Below are 25726 nucleotides of genomic sequence, written 5' to 3'. Positions count from 1 at the left end.
TCCCATATGGCCCCCGTGCCTGCCAGGAGCTATTTCTGAGCAGACAGCCAGGAGTAACCCCTGAGCACCGCCGGGTGTGGCCCAAAAACCAAAACAAAAAAAAATCAAAAAACAAAAAAAAATATTCAGTGGGTCAGAGTGATAGCATAAAGGGTAGAGCACTTGCCTTGCATGCAGCCAACCTGGGTTCAATCTCTGGCATGCCATATGGTTCCCCAAGCCCATTAGGAGTAACCCTTGAGCACTTCTGGGTGTGGCCCTAAACTATATATATATATATATATATATATATACACACATATATATATATGTATATATGTTTTTATGTTTTGCTTACAAAAAATTTAAACTTTTGTGCGTTTTTCTTTTCAAACATCAGTTTTTTTTTTTTTTATTATAAGGGAGAAAAGACAACCAAAAACAGCAGTTTTGATTCAGAGGTTACACATTTCTTTTTTTTTTTTTTCTTTTTTTTGGTTTTTGGGCCACACCCGGCGGTGCTCAGGGGTTACTCCTGGCTGTCTGCTCAGAAATAGCTCCTGGCAGGCACGGGGGACCATATGGGACACCAGGATTCGAACTAACCACCTTTGGTCCAGGATTGGCTGCTTGCAAGGTAAACGCCACTGTGCTATCTCTCCGGGCCCAGGTTACACATTTCTAAAACATGTATTTAAAGTGACATTATTTGGACTTTTAAATCATGTTTATGGTATGATGGGAGACCCTTTCTGGGAAGGGAAATAAACTTACCACTATGAGCCATTTGGCTCAAGGTACAGAGTTTTAGGTACTTTCTTTCATTTGTTTGCTGGAGGGCTGGTGGTGTTGATAGTTGGACCATAGCAGTATGCTCAGGAGCTTACTCCTGGCTCTACTCAGGGTGCTCTCACTCCTGATGGTGCTTGGGGGACCGTATGGGATGCCAGGAACTGAACTGCGGTTGGCCACCCTGAGTATCTCTCTGGCTCTTTGTACTCTTTTCCCCCTGGGTACTCTTTTATTGACCCTGGTGAGCAAAGAGTTTTTCCAGGACTGGAGTGACAGCACAGTGGGGAGGGGATTTGCCTTGTATGTGGCCAACCCTCGTTTGATCCCCACCATCCTATATGGTCCCCTGAGAACCTGTTAGGAGTAGTTTCTGAGCACAGAGCTCGGAGTAAACCCTGAGTACAGCCAAGTGTGGCCCCAAAACAAAACAAAACAAAACAAAAAATATAAACACACACAAAGTTTATTTGCAGTGTCATCTGACAGTTGAGGAAATTGAGACAAAAAAGAGATTACATAATTAAATTCACACAGAATAATAATATAGGCATAACTAACCTTCAGGATAATAATGTCTGCAACACCAAGAAACACGCATTTTCATTGTTTCACCAAGAAACAAGCAAAGGGCCAGAGAGATAGCATAGCGGTAGGGAGTTTACCTTGCACGCAGCTGATCCAGGACAGATGGTGATTCAAATCCTGGCATCCCATATGGTCCCCGGAGCCTGCCAGGAACAATTTCTGAGCTCAAAGTCAGGAATAACACCCTGAACACCATTGGATGTGACCCAAAAACAAAAACAAAAAAAGAAGAAGAAGAAGAAAAAAGCAAAGGACCAGAAATGTGATGTAGGTAGCAGAGTGTGGAAGATTCTTTATTCAATTTTTGGCACTTTGTGATCCTCTGAGCACCGTCAACATTGGTGGGCCCCAGGTACTGCCAAGACTAGTTCCCTCCAGAAAAAATGAATAATCAATTTATGACCTTAGAAGTATTTTAGGATTGAATTTAATGTTGAAATTAATGTAAGGCATCAAAATTAATACAGAAAAAATCCTCAGATGAAATTGAGCACCAGTTAATACTGCATATGTATTTGATCGCTTTATTCCTAGTCAGTCTCTGAGCATGAATTCAAGGAGAATATGAAGCTCGAAGCGGTGAACCCTCTTCTCCCCGAGGAAGTGTGCATTGCCACCATCACTACTGTGAGAGGCTCCTACTTGTGGCTCCAGCTTGAAGGTCAGTGCCAGTGCCCCTGAGAACCGTCATTCTTGCTTTTCCTGGTCACATCTCTAATATGACTTATTGTTTTGTTTATTTGTTTTTCTTTTTGTGGATCACACCTGGCAGTGCTCAGGGGTTTACTCCTGGCTCCATGCTCAGAAATCGCTCCTGGCAGGCTCGGGATCTTATGGGATGCCAGGATTCGAACCACCTACCTTCTGCATGCAAGGCAAATGCGCTACCTCCATGCTATCTCTCCGGCCCCTAATATGATTTATTAAGCTCAATCATTAGCTAAATAGAGGTCTAGTTCAGAGAAATCTAGTTTATAAATACAAGATTTAAGGCCAAACATTTGTTTTTCCAACCTTGAATTTCAAATTTCAGGGAGTGAATGTGACTGACAAACATTTGCTAAAGAGTTATTCCTTACTTTCTTGAGTAGGAAAGTATATGTCAAATATATAGTTGGGACTGGGAGATAACAGAGAGCTGAGTGTGTGCTTTGCATCAAAAGCCCAAGTTCAATTCCCAGTACTGCACGGTCTCCTGAACTCCAGGAGTGACTTCTGCCCCTCAAGCACAGAACTGGCAGTAGCCCTAAAATACTGCCGGATGTGGCCCCAATCTTCCCAACTAACACATATTTGGATGTTATATGAGCATCAACACCAAGCTTATTGAACAGGTTAATAGTATTTTGGTTGCTTCTAACAAACAGAACCCAATAGGAAAAATAGGAAAACGTTTCTAAGAGGAGGAAAATTCCTGAGGGGGTCGGAGTGAGCACAGTGGGTAGAGTGTTGCTTTGTATGTGGCTGACCTGGGTTCACTCCCCAGCATCCCTTATAGAGGCCCCTTGATTTTTTTTTGTTTGTTTGTTTTGGTTTTTCGGCCACACCCGTTTGATGCTCAGGGGTTACTCCTGGCTAAGCGCTCAGAAATTGCCCCTGGCTTGGGGGGACCATATGGGACGCTGGGGATCTAACCGCGGTCCTTCCTTGGCTAGCACTTGCAAGGCAGACACCTTACCTCTAGCGCCACCTCGCCAGCCCCGCCAGGAGTAACTTTTGAATAAATTGCCAGGAGTAATCCTGAGGAACACTAGGTGTGGCCCTAAAACCAAAAAATAAAATCATATAAGTACTACTGTGTGAGTATTCGAGTGCTATAACTATTGTACAATGCCCAAGTTTCTTTGTTAATAAGCTGCAAATAGTAAGAACCAGTACAGATGCCATTTTGTAGAATTTATAGTGATGAAGATATCAAGGACTGTATTGAATATAGACTTTGTGCCTTTGGTGGGTGTGTTGGATAGTATTGGGGAAGGCTTCTTCTGATTTTGTGCTTAGCGGTCACTTCCTGGTTGTGCTTCAAGTGGGGTAGGGGGGACGACTCTGTGATGTCAGGAATGAACATTGGATCTTCTCGGGGCAAGGTAAATGCCTTAACTCCTGTACTATATGTCTGGTACCTTAATGTAGATTTTTAAACAATTTCTCCTGAGCGATTTGCCTTTGTCACTTTCTGATTTGAGTTTTACTGTCTTTCAAGTTTGCTCCTTTGTATCCAGACTAATACACCATTTGTATAGAACTATTACTTACGCAATTAGGTTTCTAGTTATTTCATTGACTATGACTTTTATCAACAACTGAGTGCTGTAGTGGTAGCTCCCATTGCTTATTTGATTTTTCCTTAGCTGAGGGTGTTTTTCTTCATGAATTACTCACTTGTACATAGATAGTGACACATGGGAGACCTTATACTTTTTTTCTTACTGTTTGTTACTTGTGTGGAAGTATGGCTTGTATAAAAAGAACTTAAGAGAGTCTGGGTTTTTTTGTTGTTTTTGTTTGTTTGTTTGTTTTGGTTACACCCAGCAGTGCTCAGGGGTTACTTCTGACTCTATGCTCAGAAATTGCTCCTGGCAGGCTTGGGGGACCATATAGGATGCCGGGATTCGAACCACCGTCTATCTGCATGCAAAGCAAACGCCCTACCTCCATGCTATCTCTTTGGTCCCCGAGATTCTGTATTGTTGCAATATTGGAATGCTATGTACACAATGATTTATGAAAAAAAACTACTTAATGATATTAAAAAATTGTTTCTGATTCAACAGGTTCTAAGAAGCCCATACCTGAATGTATTGTGAGTGCGGATTCTATGGACATATTTCCTTTAGGCTGGTGTGAGACCAATGGTCATCCCCTCAGTGCTCCTAAACGAACTCGAGGTAATTATCTATTTCTGGGTCAAAGATTAGTGGCTGAATAGTCTGTTGTGTGGCTTTAACTTCTGTGACTCTGCACATTTCAGAGAAGACCAAAATAAAATCTCTTTCTGTAAGGAAGCCATGTACATAAACAGTATTTCTGTTGGGGCTGGAACAATAGCACAGCAGTAGGGCGTTTGCCTTGCATGTTGCTAACCTGGGACAGACCCAGGATCGATTTCCGGCATCCCATATGATCCCCCCAGCCATTGGAGCAATTTTATAGAGCTAGGAGGAACCCCTGAGCACTGCCAGGTGTGGCCCAAAACAAAACAAAACACAGTATTTGTGTTTTTTAGTGAGTTGATGATCTCAAAGAGGGCACAGCTTCGATCTGAGACTTCATCATGGCTGTACTCAAGATGTCAGCCAGATCTCTAGTCATCTGTGCTCTAGCTGGGAAAGGATCTGCTTCTCAGTTTTACCCAGATAATTCATTTCTTTTTTTTGTTTGTTTTGTTTTTGTTTTTGGGTCTCATCCAGCAGCGCTCAGGGGTTACTCCTGGCTCTACTCTCAGAAATTGCTCCTGGCAGGCTCAGAGGACCATGTGGGATACTGGGATTTGAACCACCGTCGTTCTGCATGCAAGGCAAATGCCTTACCTCCATGCTGTCTCTCCAGCTCCAGATGATTCATTTCTTTTTTTTTTTTTTTTTTTTTGGTTTTTGGGCCACACCCGGCAGTGCTCAGGGGTTACTCCTGGCTGTCTGCTCAGAAATAGCTCCTGGCAGACTGAGGGGACCATATGGGACACCGGGATTCGAACCAACCACCTTTGGTCCTGGATCGGCTGCTTACAAGGCAAACGCCGCTGTGCTATCTCTCCGGGCCCAGATGATTCATTTCTTGAAGGACTTTTGGAGAACTGGCCTCAGATCCCTGCTACTCTTCCTGGGGCAGCTCAGAGGCTGGCTTTTTGTCAGAGCAATACATGAGAATTAGAGAGGCTGAACAAGATGGAAGCAAGAGTGTTTTTATGATCTGATCTTGACAATCTCTGAGATTAGAGTGGTCTTGTAGGGATACGGCACTCGCCTAGCATGATGCTAACCCTGTTTGATCCCTTGGCCATTCTTCATGCAACACCAGGTTACCCCGGATCACCACCAGGAGCAGCCAACAAACGAAACTAAAACCAAAAAAGTCATCACTGCCCTCCCCAATTCCTTTTTTATTATTTTAAAAACAATTTTGAGGGGCCGGAGAGATAGCATGGAGGTGGGGCATTTGCCTTGCATGCAGAAGGACGGTGGTTTGAATCCCGGCATCCCATATGGTCCCCCAAGCCTGGCAGGATCGATTTCTGAGTGTAGAGCCAGGAGGAAACCCTGAGCGCAGCCGGGTGTGACCCAAAAATGTTCTCTATTCCCCAGCCACAAATTTTTGGCAACTGTTATTTTTTACTTCATAGGATTGCCAGTTTTATATATTTAAATACATAGACTTTTTTTCTTTTTTAATACATAAATTTTATAAATGGAATTCTTTTTTTTTTTTTTTTTTTGGTTTTTGGGCCACACCCGGCATTGTTCAGGGGTGACTCCTGACTATCCACTCAGAAATAGCTCCTGGCAGGCACAGGGGACCATATGGGACACCGGGATTTGAACCAACCACCTTTGGTCCTGGATCGGCTGCTTTCGAGGCAAACACCGCTGTGCTATCTCTCCGGGCCCTAAATGGAATATTTTAACATAAGTGTTTTTCTAGTTCTTCCACTTTGTAGTTTGTATCATTCTTTTTATTGCTTTATATTTGTTGATAATATTGCATTATATGGAATAGATCACATTTCATTTTATTTGTGCATAATCTTACGGACATTTGTATTATTTGTTCTTTAGCTACTGTCAGTAATACTGTTACAAACAGGTGTTTGCTTGTTTGCTTTTGTCAATTTTATTTTATGCGCCATGGTTTGCAAAACTGTCAGTGGTTGGTGGAGCTTCATATGGAAAGCATTCCAGCTCCATACCCTCCACTGGAGTGTTTGGTTCCCTCCGCATCTGTCCTAGTGCCTTCTTCCTCTGCATCTCCCTTCTCTAGTAAACTTTCTGTTAAAAAGTCTTTCTGTTGAAAAGTTGAAAATTCTCAGTCTCTATTGTCTTTGAACATTTATCATTCCCCTATTATGTTTCTTTATATCCTGAATATGAGTTATATTTTGTGTCTGTTCCTCTCCTATCTTTTCTCAGCTTGATACTCTTCAGAGATATCTACATAACAGAAAAGCGTATGATTTTATCTTCAAGTAGAGTCATACCATTGTTTCTTTATACAGTCGTCTGTCTGTTTTTGGACAGTTGGATGGTTTCCAGATTTAGCTATTGTGCATAGTGCTGCGGTGAACATAGGAGTGTAAATGTCTTTTTAGAACAGAGATTTTAGGCTCTTTGGCTAGTTGTTAAGAAGTATACTTGCTGATTCATATGGAAACTCAGTTACTAATTTATTGAGAAGTATTCATACTGTTTTCCCAACAGGCTGAATCAAATGAAGTCATGAAATTTTCCAGTACATTGATAGATATGGAAACTATTAATGCTGAGTGAAATAAGTTAGAGGGAGAGAGACAGACACAGAATAGTCTCACTCATCTGTGGGATTTAAGAAAAATAAAAGACATTATGGGGGCCGGAGAGATACACAGCAGTAAGGCGTTTGCCTTGCATGCAGCTGATTCGAACAGATGGTGATTCAAATCCTGGCATCCCATATGGTACCCCAAGCCTGCCAGGAGCAACTTCTGAGTGCAAAGGCAGTAGTAACCCCTGAGCGCCATTGGGTGTGACCCAAAACCCCCCAAAAAAGAAAAGAAAAATAAAAGACGTTATGGTAGTAACTCTCAGAGATGAGATGAGGGCGGGAAGAACTGTCCCACAATAGGAAGCTTACCACAAAGAGTGATTAGTGCAGTTAGAAAAACAACTACACTAACAACTATCATGACAATGATAGTAAGTGAGAAGTAGAATGCCTATCTCGAATACAAGCAGGGGGTTGGGGAGGAGGGAGTTGGGGGACATTGGTAGTGGGAAGGTTACACTGGTGAAGGGTTGTGCTCTTTGTTTATAACTGAAACCCAACTACAAACATGTTTGTAATCACGGTGCTTAAAGATATTATTTAATTACCAAAAAAAGACTGGATCAGTTGACATTCACACCATGAACGAGGGGCCTTTCCCCCCACATCCCCAGCAAAGACCAACAAAAAGGTTGCTTTGTTCTTTGTGATGTGTGCAAGTCTCACCGGTGTGAGATGATATATCACTATTGCTTTGATGTGCATTTCCCTGATGATAAATGATGCAGAGCTTTTCTTTTTCTTTTTTCTTTTCTCTTCATACTTAAGTTTTATTTTAGGGAATCGCCACTTTATTCTGTAATAAATTTACAAGCCATACATTTGGTCAAATTTATTCATTAACAATGGAAACTTGAAAAGATAAGTGTTGGGCCGGAGAGATAGCATGGAGGTAAGGCGTTTGCCTTTCATGCAGGAGGTCATCGGTTCGAATCCCAGCATCCCATGTGGTCCCCCGTGCCTGCCAGGAGCAATTTCTGAGCCTGGAGCCAGGAATAACCCCTGAGCACTGCCAGGTGTGACCCAAAAACCACAAAAAAAAAAAAGAAAAAGAAAAAGAAAAGAAAAGAAAAGATAAATGTTTTCTTCTCAATTCTTTATGTTCTCTGTAATTGAGATTTAGCTTTCTCTTGGAAGAAAAAAACCCACAATATATATAGGAACTGGAGTGATAGCACAGTGGTAAGGTGTTTGCCTTGCACACAACCAACACAGGACAGACGGCAGTTCGAATCCTGGCATCCCATATGGTCCTGAGCCTACTGGAGGTGATTTCTGAGCACAGAGCCAGGAGTAACCCCTGAGCGCCGCCGGGTGTGACCCCCCCAAAAAATATATATATATATTCATTCCTCGGGGGGGGGGGGGGTTCAGGGAACCAGATGGGCTTTAGGAGCTTGAACCCAGATTGGCTGCACACACACACACACATACACACAAAATTTAATAAATAAATTTTTTACACACACACACACACAAAATTTAATAAATAGGGGCCGGAGAGATAGCATGGAGGTAAGGCATTTGCCTTTCATGCAGGAGGTCATCGGTTCGAATCCCGGCACCCCATATGGTCCCCTGTGCCTGCCAGGAGCAATTTCTGAGCCTAGAGCCAGGAATAACCCCTGAGCACTGCTGGGTGTGACCCAAAAACCACAAAAAAAAAAAAAAAAAAAAAAAAATTTAATAAATAAATTTTTTTTACCAACCCTGGGAGACATTGCAAGTACTGTTACAAGGAGGTGAAGCTTTAGCCAAACTTAGAGTTACTCTTGGGCTATTTCTAATTCTGAGCTCTGCCTTTCCTACCAGCAGTACTTGGAGAAGTATGTGGTGTCAGGGATAAAATCGATTGTAAGACAAGCACCTGAACTCCTATATTATCTTTCTGGCCCTCTCTAGATAAAGATCCTATCAGAAATGTGCATTGGTCTAGATATTTACATATATCAGCACTTTGAATAGGCTAATATTTTGTAATATGTGTTTTCCTTTGTCTTTTTCTTGATACATATATTATCTATATTTTCTTACAGTATACAAACAGAAGAAAATTGCCGTTGTTCAGCCAGAAAAACAGTAAGTAATGTAATATATTTGTCCAGTTGGCATTTGAAAATTAGATCTAGAAGAACTAACTATTCCTAAGAGTTTCTCACTTTGGATGTTATTTTCTCAGATAGATTTCTTTTTTTTTTTTTTTTTTTTTTTGGTTTTTTGGACCACACCCATTTGATGCTCAGGGGTTACTCCTTCTAAGTGCTCAGAAATTGCCCCTGGCTTGGGGGAACCATATGGGACGCCGGGGATCGAACCGTGGTCCTTCCTTGGCTAGTGCTTGCAAGGCAGACACCTTACCTCTAGCGCCACCTCGCCGGCCCCTATTTTCTCAGATAAAAACATCATCATTTACTTTGGCATTTTATTTATTTCTTATAGGATATGCATTTTCTGAAGTGGTGTTATATTATATATATATATATATTTTTGTTTTGTTTTTGGACTGCACCTGGTGACCCTCAGAGGTTACTCCTGGCTACGCGATGAGACATCGCTCCTGGGGCCGAAGAAATAGCATGGAGTCAGGGTGTTTGCCTTGCATGCAGAAGGACTGTGGTTCAAATCCCGGCATCCCATATGGTCCCCTGAGCCTGCCAGGAGCGATGTCTGAGCGTAGAGCCAGGAGTAACCCCTAAGCACTGCAGGGCGTGACCCAAAAACCAAAAAATAAATAAGTAAATTGCTTCTGGCTTGGGGGACCATATGGAATGCTGGAAATCGAACCAGGTCCATCCTGTGTTGGCCATGTGCAAGGCAAATGCCTTAGCTCTGTGCTATTGCTCCAGCTATGGTTATTTATTTATATGTGTCTATATATACATATAAATAAATAAAAACCAAAAGGTGTTATATAATTTCTCAAGATATTCCACAAGTAGTTTTCTTTGGCTTTTAGAGCCTTATGGCATTTTAATAAAAAAAAAATAGAGTCTATACTGGTGTTTATTGAGAAAGGGCAATTTTTGTTTGTTTGTTTGTTTTGTTTTTTTGGGTCACACCCGGCGGTGCTCAGGGGTTACTCCTGGCTGTCTGCTCAGAAATAGCTCCTGGCAGGCACGGGGGACCCTATGGGATACCGGGATTCGAACCAACCACCTTTGGTCCTGGATCAGCTGCTTGCAAGGCAAACGCCGCTGTGCTATCTCCGGGCCTGAGGAAGGGCAAATATTTTAAGTCAAGATATGTTATGTCACAGTGAGAAAAATATTTTTTGAAATAAAAGCCAACTAACTCAAAAGAGGAAAAAAATCTCTAAAAGAGTACCTATGTGCCCCTTCAAGATCCCCTTTGTGGCACAGGTTTATACACAGCTTTTAACAAGCAGTTCATCAGTACAGCTCTGAAAGTACAAGGTCATGATCTGGGAAGGTGTTTCAAAGAGTTGGTATATATGCTTGGGGTTCCATTTCCATGTGGTCCCCTGAGCACAACCAGGAATGAACACTTCCTACTCTCCCCAAAAAAGTACAAGGGTTAAGGGTTTGTTTCTTCATTCTGGAAAACTCTCTCTCCCCCCTCTTCTTTCCCCCTTCTCTATCTCTTTTCCCCCTGTATCTCCCCCCCACCCCCATTTTCTTTTGCCTTTTTTTTTCTCCCTTTTTTTTGGTTTTTGGGCCACATCTGGCGTCGCTTCAGGGGTTATTCCTAGCTCTAGGCTCAGAAATTGCTCCTGGTAGGCACGGGGAACCAAATGGGATGCCGGGATTTTTTTGTTTTTTTGTTTTGTTTTGTTTTTGTTTTTGTTTTTGGGCCACACCCAGCGGTGCTCAGGGGTTACTCCTGGCTATCTGCTCAGAAATAGCTCCTGGCAGGCACGGGGGACCAAATGGGATTCGAACCAACCACCTTTGGTCCTGGATCGGCTGCTTGCAAGGCAAACGTCGCTGTGCTATCTCTCCGGCCCGGGATGCCGGGATTTTAACCACTGTTGGTCCTGTGTCAGCGGCTTGCAAGGCAAACGCCCTACCATTGTGCTATCTCTGTGGCTCTTCCCCTCCCCCCCTGCCATTTTCTTGGACCGCCATTACAAATACTGTTTAAGGTAGTGCCTTGAATACAGAGGAGAATTTTCCTACAGTCCTGGAGGCTGCAACTCTCTGGTCAGGGGTCCTCTTCTCACCTTGCAGACTGTCCTTTTTCAGCTGTGTTCTCACATGCTGAGGTGGAAAGCAAGGGAGAGCTTTCTCTCTCTCTGTTTTTTGTTTTGTTTTGTTTTGGGTCACACCCAGCTGCGCTCAGGGGTTATTCCTGGCTCTATGCTCAGAAATCGTTCCTGGTAGGCTTGGGGGACCATATGGGATGCCGGGATCCAAACAACTGTCCTTCTGCATGCAAGGCAAATACCTGGAGAGGGGCTATCTCTCCGGCCCCTCTGTTTTTTTAAGGCCAGATGAAGGAGTGCTCCAGGCTTATTTCTTACCTCTGGCTTTGTCCAGAAAGGTGACCATTCCTTGGGGGGGGGGGGGGTCAGGAACCAGTTGGGCTTTAGGAGATTGAACCCAGATTGGCTGCATGCAGGGCAAGCACTACCACTGTGCTGTCACTCCAACCACTTTCTTCCTCTTCCTGAAAGACCACCGGTCCTATTGGTTTAGAACACACCTTTTTTTACTGCCCAAAATTCCCGTCTCTAATTACATTGAAGGTCATATTTCAACATAAAAAACTTATGTATAGGGGCCTGATAGCATGGAGGTAGGGCGTTTGCCTTGCATGTGGAAGGATGGTGGTTCGGATCCCGGCATCCCATATGGTCCCCTGTGCCTGCCAGAGGTGATTTCTGAGCGTGGAGCCAGGAGTAACCCCTGAGCACTGCCGGGTGTGACCCAAACCCCCCCCCCCCAAAAAAAAAAAAAAAACTACTTAGTATAAGGGGCTGGAGTACATCAGTTACGGCATTTGCCTTGCACACGGCCAACTCGGGACTGACCCGGGTTTGATCCCCTGCATCCCATATGGTCCCTTAAGCAGTCAGGAGCTATTTCTCATCACCTGAGCACCACCAGGTGTGGCCAACCCCCCCACCAAATTGTAAAATGTACAAATGTACATGTTGTCTTTATGGCTTTGAGTAATAAAACTGAAAATAGAAGTAGAAGGAAAGGTCACAGAATTTTTGGCCATGTAGAGAAGTGAGATAGCAATGACAAAAAATGTTGGCTTGGGTTTTCCCTTTAGATAGCAAAACCGATTCAAAATTTTAGCAGAAGTATTCTAAAAAGATAAATTAGGAGCTTGAGCAACAGTGCAATAGGTAGGGTCCTTCCCAGCACCATATATGGCCCCCCAAGAACTTCCAGGAGCAATTGAAGTGCAGAGCCATTAGCAAGCCCTGAGCACTTCCTGCTGTGGCCCAAAACAAAAACAAATACTATTTAAAATAATAAATTAGTTGAACCTATAGTATCATAACACTGTCCTTTGGCTTATTAGAATAGTAAATATGTTCTCAGTAGATGCAGTTCATGACATGAAGCTCACCACATAGAGTGATGAGTGCAGTTAGAGAAATAACTACACTGAAAACTATCATAACAATGTGAATGAATGAGGGAAAAAGAAAGCCTGTCTTGAGTACAGGTGTGGGTGGGGTGGGGATTAGATAGATCTGGGAAATTGGCGGTGGGAATCCTGCACCGGTGAAGGGGGGTGTTTTTTACATGACTGTAATTATACAACTGCAATTATATTTGTAATCACGGTGTTTGAATAAAGATAATTTATAAAAAAAATCGAAAAAAAATAGAATAGTAAATATGGGGGCCAGCGTCCCATATGGTCCCCCAAGCCAGGAGCAACTTCTGAGCACATAGCCAGGAGTAACCCCTGAGCGGTACCGGGTGTGGCCCAAAAAAAAAACAAAAAAAAAATGAATAGTAAATATGTATGTATGTATGTAGTTTTTTTTGGTTTTTGGTTTTTTTTTTTTTTTTTTGGGTTATCCCCAGCGATGCTCAGGGGTTACTCCTGGCTGTCTGCTCAGGAACAGCTTCTGGCAGGCACGGGAGACCATATGGGACGCTGGGATTCAAACCAACCACCTTTGGTCCTGGGATGGCTGCTTGCAAGGCAAACGCCAATGTCAATCTCTCCGGCCCCATTTACTCATTTACATAGTTTTAAAACAATTTCTGTCATTCTATATTTTGATTTGGGGCTTCTTTGGTCAGTGCTGCAGGACCACGTGGTTTAAAGAATCAAGCCTGGGCCTCCCACGTGCAAAATGTGTGCCCCAGTCCCAGTTGTTGCTACTTTTTTTTTTTAAACTATGATCAAGGAAGCACCTGCTGTAGAGATCTTATGATTTGTCGCCTTTGCTTTCATCCATTCAAGCAAATTCTCTCGTACTTTACTGACCTTAACGGTCTTCTCACTATTTGCTGTCTTTTCTTGACTCAGAATATCTTCCTCAAGGATGGTCCACGAAGGTCTGAAGAATCAGGAACTGAATTCCACAGACTCAGGTATTAAGCGCATCTTAGAAAAGAAGACATTTAGTTTCTTTTAATGGGCTTAAAAACACATTGGATGATACCTTTGATTTCCAATATATACCTCAAAGGAGTCTTATCAATTGTGAGTTTATTTTATATTTTTGAGTTCTTTTAAAAAAGTTCCCTCTGGGGCTAGAGCAATAGCACGAAGTAGGGCACTTGCCTTGCACACAACAGACCTGCATTCGATCCTCAGCATCCCATATGCCTCCCCTGAGCAGAACCAGGAGTAACCCCTGAGCACCATCAGGTGTATCCCAAAGACCTAAATAAATAAATAAATAAATAAATAAATAAATAAATAAATAAATAAGTTCCCTCCACCCCTTCTCTTCAACTTTTTAGAAGTGGAAGGAATTAGGCTATACCCAACAATGAAGAGGAACTACTCTCAGCTCAGTATTCTTGATTAGCCCCCAGTATTGCTCAGGGGACCATGTGGTTCTAAGCTCTACCCCTAATCAGCTGTGTACAAGGCAAGTCCCCTACCTGCCGTACCTGCTCTGGCTCCTTACACTTGTTTTTTTGTTGTTTTGTTTTTTTGTTTTTGAGCCACACCCATTGACGCTTAGGGGTTACTTCTGGCTATGCGTTCAGAAATCGTACCTGGCTTGGGAGGACCCTATTGGACGCCAGGGATCGAACCTCGGTCCATCCTAGGCTAGCGCTTGCAAGGCAGACACCTTACCTCTAGTGCCACCGCTCCGGCCCCTTTGACACTTGTTTTTAACCACAGTAATAATACAACTTTGGTAACATAGATGGAGAATGACTCTTATGAGTACTTGTTTCTTTTTATTTCCTAGTCCTGATTAATGGAAAGTACTGCTGTCCAAAGATATACTTCAACCACCGTTGTTTCTCAGGGCCATATCTTAACAAAGGAAGAATTGCTGAGCTGCCTCAGTGTGTGGGGCCTGGGAACTGTGTTCTGGTCCTTAGAGAGGTAAGGACCTGTGCACAGAGATATGTGTACCATCTGTGTACTACTTGTCAGTAGTGATTAAGGAACTGAACATGTCATTTCTGCTCCTGAGGCTTACCTAAGTTACTTTGCATTTCCATACATAGCATGCTTACCTCCGTTAGCATAGAAAATCCATCAGATACCACATGAGAACTGAACAAGAGTGTGGGGCGGAGAGACTATGTGGCACTAATGGGCTCTAGGATCACAACACCTGTCTGTTTCCCGGCCAGGGCCAGCCGTTGTCAGATGCAGTCAGGAACAAATGAAAGGATACTGTGCTTTTTTTTTTCTGGTTTTTGGGCCACACCCAGCAATGCTCAGGGGTTACTCCTGGCTGTCTGCTCAGAAATAGCTCCTGGCAGGCACGGGGGACCATATGGGACACCGGGATTCGAACCAACCACCTTTGGTCCTGGATCGGCTGCTTGCAAGGCAAACGCCGCTGTGCTATCTCTCCGGGCCCAGGATACTGTGCTTTTGAGCCGTAAGGGTGGTGGAGTGGCAGGGTCTGGTATCTGCAGCTTCTGAGTCCAAAACCTCCTGTCACAAGAAGGCTCATCACTCTACAAAATGTCACCAATAAATGCAATTTTCTTCTTTATTTTTTAATTAGTCTTGTGGGCCACACACCATGGTGCTCAGCGGTTGTTACTCCTGGCTCTGCGCTCAGAAATCACTCCTGGCAGGCTCAGGACCATATAGGATGCGAAGGATTGAACCCGGGTTGGCTGCATGCAAAGCAAATACGCTTCTTGCTATGTTATCACTCTGGCCCACAAATGTAATTTTCTTTTTTGGGGGGATTTTGGGCCACACCCCGCAGTGCCAAGGGTTAGTCCTGACTCTGCATTCAGAAATCGCTCCTAGCAGGCTTATAGGACCATATGGGATGCTGGTGATCAAACCCAGTCCTTCCCAGGTCAGCTACATGCAAGGCAAATGCCTTACTGCTGTGCTATTGTTCCAGCCTCAAAGCAACACTTTTTGTCAGCTGGGTGCAAAGCTAATATTGTACTATCTTGCTGGCCCCCTTTTTGTCCCCTTTTCTTGGCTGCGATTACCATAATATTTTGAATTTATGAATATGGTTACTCTTTAAGTTTGCAGCTCTGGCTCCAGAGTATAGTGAGAAGAAGGAAAGAAAGTGGAGAAGGAGAAACATGAATATGAAAAGATGGGGGCCAAGGGCCAAGTTGTCTCAGGTTAAAAAAAAGAAAGGGACAGAAGTAAATATCCAAGCAAAGTCTCAACAACAATGGACTCAAGAGACCCAAATTCTAACAATCTAAATTTGAAATGGGCCTGTTATATTGGCCGGCTGAGGGGCAAAGGTTGGTGTTTGGGAACATTGGTGGAAGGAGATCAACATTGGTAGTGGGATTGGCCCTCATTCATTGTCTGACTGAAACACAGCTTGGAAGGATTCTGTACATCACAATGGTTTCAATAAACTTAAAAAACTTAAAAAAATAATAATTTGGGGCCGGAGAGATAGCATGGAGGTAAGGCATTTATTTGCCTCGCATGCAGAAGGACGGTGGTTTGGCATCCCATATAGTTCCCGAACCTGCCAGGAGCAATTTCTGAGCATAGAGCCAGGAGTAACCCCTGAGTGCTGCCAGATGTGACCCAAAAACCAAAATAATAATAATAATAATAATAATTTGCAGCTCTAGTAAGCTCACATAATCAGCATCATTGTATTAGTATGGGAAGAATCATATTGTGTATGGTATTTTTTTAAAAATGGGTCCTAATGATAGAATTTTTTTTTTCATTTTAAACTGGACTGCAGGTCCTCACTTTACTCATCAATGCAGCCTATAAACCTAGCCGTGTCCTTCGGGAGCTACAGCTAGACAAGGATTCTGTGTGGCATGGATGTGGGGAAATCCTCAAAGCTAAGTAAGTAGGTCCTTTGCACTTTATTCTGATTTGTCCTTAAAGATGGCAGAATACGATCTTTCTCCTTCTCCTCCTTTCCTTCCTCTTCTCTTCCTCCTTCCTAACTTTCGCCTCTTCTCCCTCTTCTTATTCTTCTCTTCCTCCTTTATCCTCCTCTTCTCCTCCTCTTTCTCTTCCTCCTCCTCTCTCTCCTCCACCTCTTCCTCCTCCCCTTCCATATCCCTCTCTTCGTCCGCCTCCTCTCCCTTCCTTGTCCACCTGAACCCCGGACCTCCCTCTTAAAAAAGATGACAGGATACATTTTTTTTTTTTTTGGTTTTTGGGCCACACCCAGCAGTGCTCAGGGGTTACTCCTGGCTGTCTGCTCAGAAATAGTTCCTGGCAGGCACGGGGGGACCATATGGGACACTGGGATTTGAACCAACCACCTTTGGTCCTGGATCAGCTGCTTGCAAGGCAAACGCCGCTGTGCTATCTCTCCGGGTCCCAGGATACATTTTTTTTGTCGGTAATATTAAAATACTTAAGTTTTCTTAAGCAGTTTTTCAACTATTTGTGATGAAAAAAACAGTTTTGGAATTGAGACTTTGTGTTTGTTAGTTTGTTTTCTGGTTATACCCAGTAGTGCTTAGGGCTTACTCCTGGCTCTGTGCTTAGGGATCACTCCTGGCAGGGCTCGGGACTATATGGAGTGCCAGAAATTCAACCTAGGTTGGCTGTGTACAAGATAAGTACCCCTGCCTGCTGTACTAGCTTTTCAACCCAAGTCTTTTAAAATTTTCTATTATCATTAGCCATTGTTTTATTTTTTTGATTGCGGTAAAAATGAGATATTAGAAATATAAAACTTGGCATTGGCACAATATTACAGTGGGTAGTGTTTGCCTTGCACATAGCTGACCTGGGTTTGACCCACCAGGAGTAAGGCCTGAGCTATGCCAGGTGTGGCCCAAGACTATAAATAAATAAATAAATAAACAAACAAATGTATGTATGTATATATGTGTGTATGTGTATATACATATATGTATATTCCTTATATGTATATTTATATGGAAAAGGTAAAGCAAGACAGAAGGGTGATTAAAAAACATGTCCTTGAGCTGGAGTGATAGCACAGCAGCAGGGCATTAACTTTGCATGCAGACGACTGGAATAGACCTGGGTTTGATCCTCAGCATCCCATGTGGTCCCTCAAGTCTGGCAGGAGGCGCCACCGGGTGTGGCCCAAAAACCAAAAAGAAGAAAAAAAAGCCTCTAAGGCCAAGAAAGAGCTTAAGAGCTGAGTGCAAGCTTTGCATGCAGGAAGTCTGCTTTATCCAGAACATAGTCCCCACACTGCGTAGTTCCCTGAGCACTGCTGGGTATGGCCCCCAAACAAACCAACAAAATGTAAAGGACATGTTTTTCTTACTAGAATTAAGAGCCATGAAGTTACTTTGGCGAATTACTAAGCTGATAAGTATTTACTCTTGTTTTCTGACCTGATCTTCTCGTAAACGGGGGACATTTGCCAGGTTATACTGCTTGATGGCCTCTCCACTGCTGAGGGTAAAGAAAACATAATAAGTCACTTTACTTTTTGGTGGTTATTAGTTAAAAACCTTTAGCTTAGGAAATAAGCAAAAAGCTTATTTTATCCTTTCAGAGAACTCAGCCTTTGGTTTACATTGCTTACCATGTTTGAGAGAACTCAGCCTTTGGTTTACATTTCTTACCATGTTTGAGATTTAGTTTGTTTAATATGCTTACATTTGTTTTTAGCATCTTAAAAAATTTGGGGCCGGAGAGATAGCATGGAGGTAGGGCATTTGCCTTGCATGCAAAAGGACAGCGGTTCGAATCCCGGCATCCCATATGGTCCCCTGAGGCTGCCAGGAGTGATTTCTGAGCTTAGAGCCAGGAGTAACCCCTGAGCACTGCCTGATGTGACCCTCCAAAAAATTTAAGAATATGAATTATAAGGGAATAAAAATATTTTTCAGGTCTTTTAATATGCTTGGTTTTTGTTTTTGTTTTTGTTTTTGTTTTTACCGGGTAATCATCTCTCAGTAAACTTGGTGTCTGTGGTGTCTTCCAATGGCAGATACAAAGGAAAGAGTTATCGTGCTACTGTTGAAATAGTGAAAACAGCAGATCGGGTCACTGAATTCTGCCGGCAAACTTGTATCAAACTGGAGTGCTGTCCCAATCTCTTCGGTCCACGGATGGTTCTGGATAAGTGTTCTGAGAACTGCTCTGTACTTACAAAGACCAAATATAGTGAGTCATCTTTTTCAAAGGTGTTATAGCCTGGAAATATTTTTATTTTTCAGCCCCTCATCAATAATATAAGTACAAAAAACTTTTTTCTATTAAAACGAGACAGTATGGGCCGGAGTGCTAGTGCAGCAGTAGGGCATTTGCCTTACACGCAGCTGACCCAGGATGGACTTCGGTTCTATCCCTGGCGTCCCATATCGTCCCCTAGCCAGGAGCAATTTCTGAGCTCAGAGCCAGGAATAACCTCTGTGTTGTGGCCAAAACAAACAAACAAACAAAAAAAAACAAAATAAAATAAAGCCATAAAGTATTTTAAGCTATAGGTCATATGATCACTATAGCTTTTTTGTTGTTGTTGTTGTCTTGTTTTTCATAGAGGCCACTTCAGTCTGGCTATGCTCAGAGGACTCCAGGGCAGACTTGGCAGTATGTAGTGTCAGGGATTGAATTTAGGATCTTTTAACATGTTAGGCTATGTTTACCATATAAGCCATATCCCCAGTTCTTTAATTTTTAAATAATAGTTTTTTTGTTTTTTTGTTTTTAAATAATAGATTTTAGGGGCCAGAGCATGCAGCCAACCCGGGTTCAAGCCCAAGTATCCCATATAGTTTCCTGAGTACTTCCTACCCAGAAGCACTTAGGGTTACTCCTGACTCTGTGCTCGGAAATCACTCCTGGCAAGTTCGGGGGACCATATGGGATGCCAGGAATTGAACTCACATCTGTCTTGGGTCGTCTGCATGCAAAGCAAAGGCCCTACTGCTGTGTTACCTCTCCAGCCCCAATTTTTAATTTTTTTAATGAACTCACCACCATGAGATAGAGTTATAAAGTTTAAAGTTAGTAGTTGGGAGACTTTTGGGTTACACCTGGTGTTGCCCAAGTCTATTCCTGGCTCTGCACTCAGGGATCATTCCTGGCTGGTTCAGGAGACCTAGGGGGTGTCAGGAATCAAACCTGAATCAGCTGCAAGCAAGAAAATACCCTTCTCACTATACTATCACTTTAGTTCCTGGAGGTGATAAATTTTAAAAGTAAAATGAACCCCAGAAATAATAGAGGGGTTAAGGTGCTGCCTTGCATGCAGCCAACCTTGATTTCATTCCCCAGCAGTCCCTGAACATAACCAGCATGAGCTTTGGACATAATCAAGAATAGCTCCTGAGCACTACAAAGTGTGGGTCTAAAATCCAAGGAAATAAAAATGAAAAGATTGAGGGTTTGACTCAAGTGGCCTTGCATGTGGGAAGCCTTGAGTTTAGTTTCAGCTCTCTCTGGCTCCCAAACACTGCCAAATACAAGTATGGTGGATAGCCTGACCACCAATCAGCTCAAGCACCTCCACAAATTCCCTTTGAACCCACCACCACCCCAAAGATGAAGGAAGACATGAATAGACACTTTGCAAAAGAAGAAATGCAGGTAGCCAATAAGCACATGAAGAAGTGTTAGAGAATATTAGTCATGGAATTGAAAATACAAGGAGAAATCACTCATACCCATTAATTGGCTAAAATAAGAGACTGGGGGCCGGGCGGTGGCGCTAAAGGTAAGGTGCCTGCCTTGCCTGCGCTAGCCTTGGACGGACCGCGGTTCGATCCCCCGGTGTCCCATATGGTCCCCCAAGCCAGGAGCAACTTCTGAGCACATAGCCAGGAGTAACCCCTGAGCGTTACCGGGTGTGGCCCAAAAACAAACAAAAAAAAAAAAAATAAGAGACTGGCAGTTCTATAAGTTGACTCTCATACTTCACTGGTGAGGGTATAAATCTATGTTATTTTGAAAAGCCATCTGGCAATTTCTTACAAAGATGACTCTGCATCTCTCCCCCCCCCCCCCGAGTGCCCCAGCAATTCCATTTCTAGTTATTTATCCAAGGAAAATGAAAACTTCACCCACAAGAAGCCTTTTGCAAGAATATTTGTAACTTAATAACAAACTTGGAAACACTCAGGTGCTCCTCAACAGAATAAATCAACTGATTTATATAATGGAATGCTACTCATCAATATAAAAGAAACAGCTACTCATGCATACAGTAGCATAGATGAATCTCAGAAACATGCTGAGTGAAAGCCATTTACAAAGAAAATACCTACTGGATGATTTCTAAAATGATGAAAAATAACCTGTATTGACTGAAATTGTAATAGTGATTGTTTCTGGCGAAAGGAATGACTAGAAGAGATAGTTGGGGCTTTCTAGATGGATGGAGATACTTTATATCTTGAAGGGTGATGCTTTTGTCAGTACTAATCAAACTATACATTGAATAACTGTACACTTTAGATTTTTCCGAGTGTATAGAATTTCAATCTTATACGCAGCATATCTATTTTCTGCTGTGCTAATAGAACCTCTTGTGGGTTGAGGTGCACAAAAATAATGAAGCAACTTAATTTTTCTTTGTCATTCACATTTAGCACACTATTATGGAAAGAAGAAAAATAAAAGAATTGGGAGACCACCAGGTGGGCATAGTAACTTAGCATGTGTCCTGAAAAAAGCCAGCAAGAGAAGAAAGAGGCGGAAAAATGTATTTGTTCATAAGAAGAAACGCTCATCTGCATCTGTTGATAATACACCTGTAGGTTCCCCCCAGGTATGAGATCGCTGCTCTACCTGTCATCTCGCTTTGCAGTACTACTTTGCAATGCAATAGGGACAGGAAAAATACCTGCAGGTCTCTCTCTCTCTCTCAGATCTCTGTCCCCTGCAAGTGCTTTTGAAGTGGGGGATGGATCTGTCTCACATTTCACTGTGATCCCATTCTTTTTCTTCTAGGGAAGTGGGGGCGAAGAGGAGGATGATCCAGACGAAGGGGAGGATGACTCTCTAAGTGAGGGCAGCACCTCCGAACAGCCCGATGAGCTGCAGGAAGAGTCAGAAATGTCAGAGAAAAAGTCGTGCTCCTCTTCTCCCACCCAAAGTGAGATATCCACATCGCTGCCTCCTGACAGACAAAGGAGGAAGAGGGAGCTCCGCACCTTTTCCTTTTCTGACGATGAGAATAAGCCTCCTTCACCAAAGGTACCCTGTCATTTTTCCTGTCACTAGAACTTCCAATTAGAATCTACTTGTTGCTGATGTTGGCATCCCACTTGCTTTAATGTCACTTCAGTTGTCTAGGTTCCTTTAGAAATAATTCCAAATTTAGTGACTTTCCTGTCTCAGATTATTCGGAGGCCAATTACTTACAAGGAGGATTATCTCTTTCAGAGTGGTGACTTGTTTTAAATAAGAAAAAAGAAAACATTTTAGGGCTGGAGTTAAGGTACTGCCTGGCAACCCTGAGTCTAGAATCAGTAGCAGCTCCCAAGCTACTCTGGTATAACACCCCCCTCCCCCCCCCCAAAAAAAAGAACAACCCACATCTCATAGACTTCTGCCTTTGGAGGATTAGGAATTTATAGAGACATTTTTAGGATTAAGTACCTCTCACACCGCTTGGTTTTGTTTTGTTGTGGGACATGAAGGAAATAAGGATCGAAGTCACTGAAAGGCTGCACTTGGACAGTAACCCTCTGAAGTGGAGCGTGGCAGATGTTGTCCGGTTCATCAGATCCACCGACTGTGCCCCCTTAGCACGAATATTCTTAGACCAGGTAATCACAGAGACCTTTGCGTCTTGGACATTATGTCTCTTTAGCCTGGGACTTTGGCTCTAACAGCAATTTATTTACAACTGTTAGGAAAAATCGTTCTATCCTACAGGGGAAATATCATTTTAAGTCTGTTTGTTTGTTTGTCTTAGAGTAGACTTGGGGCCCCAGAGATAGCACAGTGGTTTGGTGTTTGCCGTGCACACTGCTGCCAACCCAGCACAGACCTGCGTTGGTTCCCCGGCATCCCATATGGCCCCCAAGCCTGCCAGGAGCAATTTCTGAGCACAGAGCCACGATTAATCCGAGTGCCTGTGGGTGTGGCCCAAAAACAAAACAAAGATAAATAAAGAGTAGACTTATTTAAGACGATAAAAATGATTTTTCTGACTTTGTTTATGGTGGAGACATTCTTAGTGATTACCATTTTTCCTCAGATTTGTCTCTTCCCTCCAAATGTTTAGATGGTTTAAAATCAAGCGTGTCCTGCTTAATTTTCCTCTTCCAAAATAATGAATTTGTTTAACAAAAATTAATCATTGAGGTTTGAGAGGATATAGGAGTTAAGGCTCTTGCCTTATACTTGTCCATCCTCAAGCCGAGCCAGGAGTGAGTTCTGAGTACGGAGCCAGGAGTAAATCCTGAACATCATCGGCTATGACCCAACTTCTCCCAAAATTTAATAACATTTAGTAACAAATGTGTTAGGCTCAGGAGTAGTGCTCGATTTTAAGGCAAATGTTCTGTTACTTTATTATAATTTGTCTTTGGTTTAGGGGCATAGCAGTACTCAGGGCTTACTCCTAGATCTGTGCTGAGGGATCACTCCTGACAATGTTTGGAAGGAATCATATGTATCCAAGGTTAGCCATGTGCAAAGCAACCACTTGAAGCCTCATGCAATATCTCTGGCCCCTATCCTTTTATTTTAAATTATACAGGACATCTTTGAAGAGCGTTAGCAATCTCTTATTTTCAGAATAAGAAAATTTGAAACTTACAGTTAAAATACTCTTTGGGGGCAAGAGTGATAGTACAGTGGTTAGGATGCTGCCTTATATGCATCTAATCCAGCATTCCATACGGTCCCCAAACTTTGCCAGGAATAAGTCCTGAGCACCTCTGTGTATGACTCCCCCAAAATGTTTCTTTGAAATTTAGAGTTTTAAAAAATAATTCCTGGGCCCGGAGAGATAGCACAGCTTGCCTTGCAAGCAGCCGATCCAGAACCTAATGTGGTTGGTTCGAATCCCAGTGTCCCATATGGTCCCCCTTGCCTGCCAGGAGCTATTTCTGAGCAGACAGCCAGGAGTAACCCCTGAGTACCGCCGGGTGTGACCCAAAAACCAAAATAATAATAATAATAATAATAATAATAATAATAATAATAATAATTCCTGGGTCAGAGCAATGGTGCAAGCAGTAAGGTATTTTGATGAACCGCATTTGATCCTCTTGCTTCCCATATGGCCCCTCAAACCACGAGCAATTTCTGAATCGCCAGGAGTAACACCTGAGCCCAAAGAGCAAAAAAAAAAAAAAATTCTTTCTCACATTATTATAAGTTACAGCACTGATTGGTTTACTGCAGAAATTATAGAATGTATTCATATTCTTGGTAAAACTTTATGAATAATTTTCAAGATCAGTAGAATAGAAGCTTATGCAAAGCCTTCTAAGGGAGTGTGTGATTCTTAGTTTGTAGGAGAAAATTATGTACTGATTATAGCAATGCCAGAGTGAAAAAGGGACTGTGATGAACTTATCACCGACATCATTGATGACTTGTATTTTGTGCTTTCCCAGGAAATCGATGGGCAGGCCCTGTTGCTCCTCACCCTGCCCACGGTTCAAGAGTGTATGGACTTGAAACTGGGCCCTGCCATCAAACTCTGCCATCACATTGAGAGGATCAAGTTTGCTTTTTACGAGCAATTTGCCAACTGAGAAGGACAACCAAAGTGAGCTGTATCTTCGAAGCACAAATACAGCAAATCCTTCGCCCATCCTACCGAGGGAGCTGAGATAGTCCGGGGGGCCATGACCTTGCGGGCGTTAGCTCCCTTGCTCTGCACTTTCAGGGAAGGAGGATCCACACAGAGGAAGAAGAAACTGCACAGAAGTGGCTCTCCTGCCAGTGACCATGGGGGCATCTCTTCAGATTACAATTTTTTTTAAAAAAAAATTAAGGTTGTGAAGAAAAGACTCATAAAAAGTTTCCAGTGTCGTGGCCTGAAAATGAAGACTTATCTAGACTTTGGAAAGCACCCTGTTGGGTTTTTTCGTTTGTTCCTTCCCATTGTAGATCGAACTTTGTTCTCTGCTTTCTCTTTCTTAGAAAGAGAGGACATAGCTTTAAGTCAGCTCTGATTTGGGACTGTGCCTAAGGCATATGTCAGTGCTTCTTTGTCATCATGTTTTTAAGCTTTTTTAAATTAAAACAGTTCATTTTGGGGATGATTATGAGGCTCTAGGGTTTTGAATGTCTAGTCACACTCGAAATCATTTTAAAATCCATTTTTAGGAGTTCCTTTGTTTACTACCTCTGTGGATAAGTGAGCTTCTAGCCACACAGGTGGATTCTTAGTATGATGCCGCTTTTAAGCTCCATGAACACTTTAAACTAAAAACTTGGGGTTGGAGGAGCACTGTGTGAGCATTTACACCAGTTCCTCAACCGACCTGATCGAAGAACTACTGTCAGGGTTTTCCATTTGACCCGCTTTAGTAGTACAGATTGTTGGTGTAACTGCCCTCTGTAATTCAGTGTAATTACACTGTAATTCAGTGTAACTGCCCTCTCCCCAGTGGTTCTCGGAGAGAGTTCTTGTGTTTGTGTTTACTTTTCTCTCCTCCAATTGTTTGTCTTACTTTTCATTCCTAGAGCCCTCACTGTAGAGAGAGATCAGTTTTAGTGTTCTTGGTTATACAGTAAAGTCCGTTTCCCTTTGCATTACCAGGCACTCATCTGGAAGAAGCAACAGAGGAAGTATGAGAGGATGATACAGAACATGGGATTTCTATAACAGCATGTCCTCCGTGGCTGGGAGAGTTGAGAAGTAGTTAAGGATTTTGGAAATATCTTTGCATAGTCAAAGATTTTACTTGTTTTCTTTTTTTTTTTTTTTTCCTTTGATTTTAATCTTTCATTTGAACATAACCACAGTCAGGACTTGGTTTTTTTTTTTTTTTATCTTAGGTGTTTGTTTTCACCCAGGTCAAGTTGACATAAAACTATTTTGGGTGAGTTTTTGTTGATAGTTGTGCTGCTGACAGTTGGAGCATCAGCAATACGCCAGGTACCAGCCATGGAAACTGAGAAAAAACATATAGATTGTTCCCTTCATGTGTTGCTTTTTTTGCTTTATTCACTTGTTCTTGTTTTTGTGCTGGGGATTAAATCCCAAGTCTCATGCATGCAGAGCATGCACTTTGCCACTGAGCCACATCTCAGCCCTGCTGAGTATTTTAAAAATTTTCCAAAAAAAAAAAAAAAAAAAAAAAGGGGCCGGGAAGGTGGCGCTAGAGATAAGGTGTCTGCCTTGTAAGCGCTACCAAGG

General features: G+C 42.6%; 1 protein-coding gene across 1 annotated transcript in view; it reads left to right on the top strand.

Annotated features, from left to right (window-relative positions):
• The window catches only part of SFMBT1 (Scm like with four mbt domains 1), a 50263-nt gene extending 25486 nt beyond the window's left edge, over positions 1 to 24777 (top strand). The window contains exons 10-20 of the mRNA XM_049776158.1: positions 1891 to 2017; positions 4131 to 4244; positions 8907 to 8949; positions 13330 to 13394; positions 14231 to 14370; positions 16190 to 16299; positions 18386 to 18561; positions 20988 to 21166; positions 21349 to 21594; positions 22041 to 22169; positions 23973 to 24777. Of these exons, the coding sequence (XP_049632115.1) occupies positions 1891 to 2017; positions 4131 to 4244; positions 8907 to 8949; positions 13330 to 13394; positions 14231 to 14370; positions 16190 to 16299; positions 18386 to 18561; positions 20988 to 21166; positions 21349 to 21594; positions 22041 to 22169; positions 23973 to 24113 (1470 nt within the window). The 3' untranslated portion in view covers positions 24114 to 24777. The remainder of the gene's footprint in view (positions 1 to 1890; positions 2018 to 4130; positions 4245 to 8906; positions 8950 to 13329; positions 13395 to 14230; positions 14371 to 16189; positions 16300 to 18385; positions 18562 to 20987; positions 21167 to 21348; positions 21595 to 22040; positions 22170 to 23972) is intronic.
• The last annotated feature ends 949 nt before the right edge of the window (positions 24778 to 25726 follow it).

This window comes from Suncus etruscus, chromosome 7 (genome assembly GCF_024139225.1).
Source record: "Suncus etruscus isolate mSunEtr1 chromosome 7, mSunEtr1.pri.cur, whole genome shotgun sequence".
Taxonomy (NCBI): Eukaryota; Metazoa; Chordata; class Mammalia; order Eulipotyphla; family Soricidae; genus Suncus; species Suncus etruscus.
This window is presented reverse-complemented; position numbering and strand designations above follow the sequence as displayed.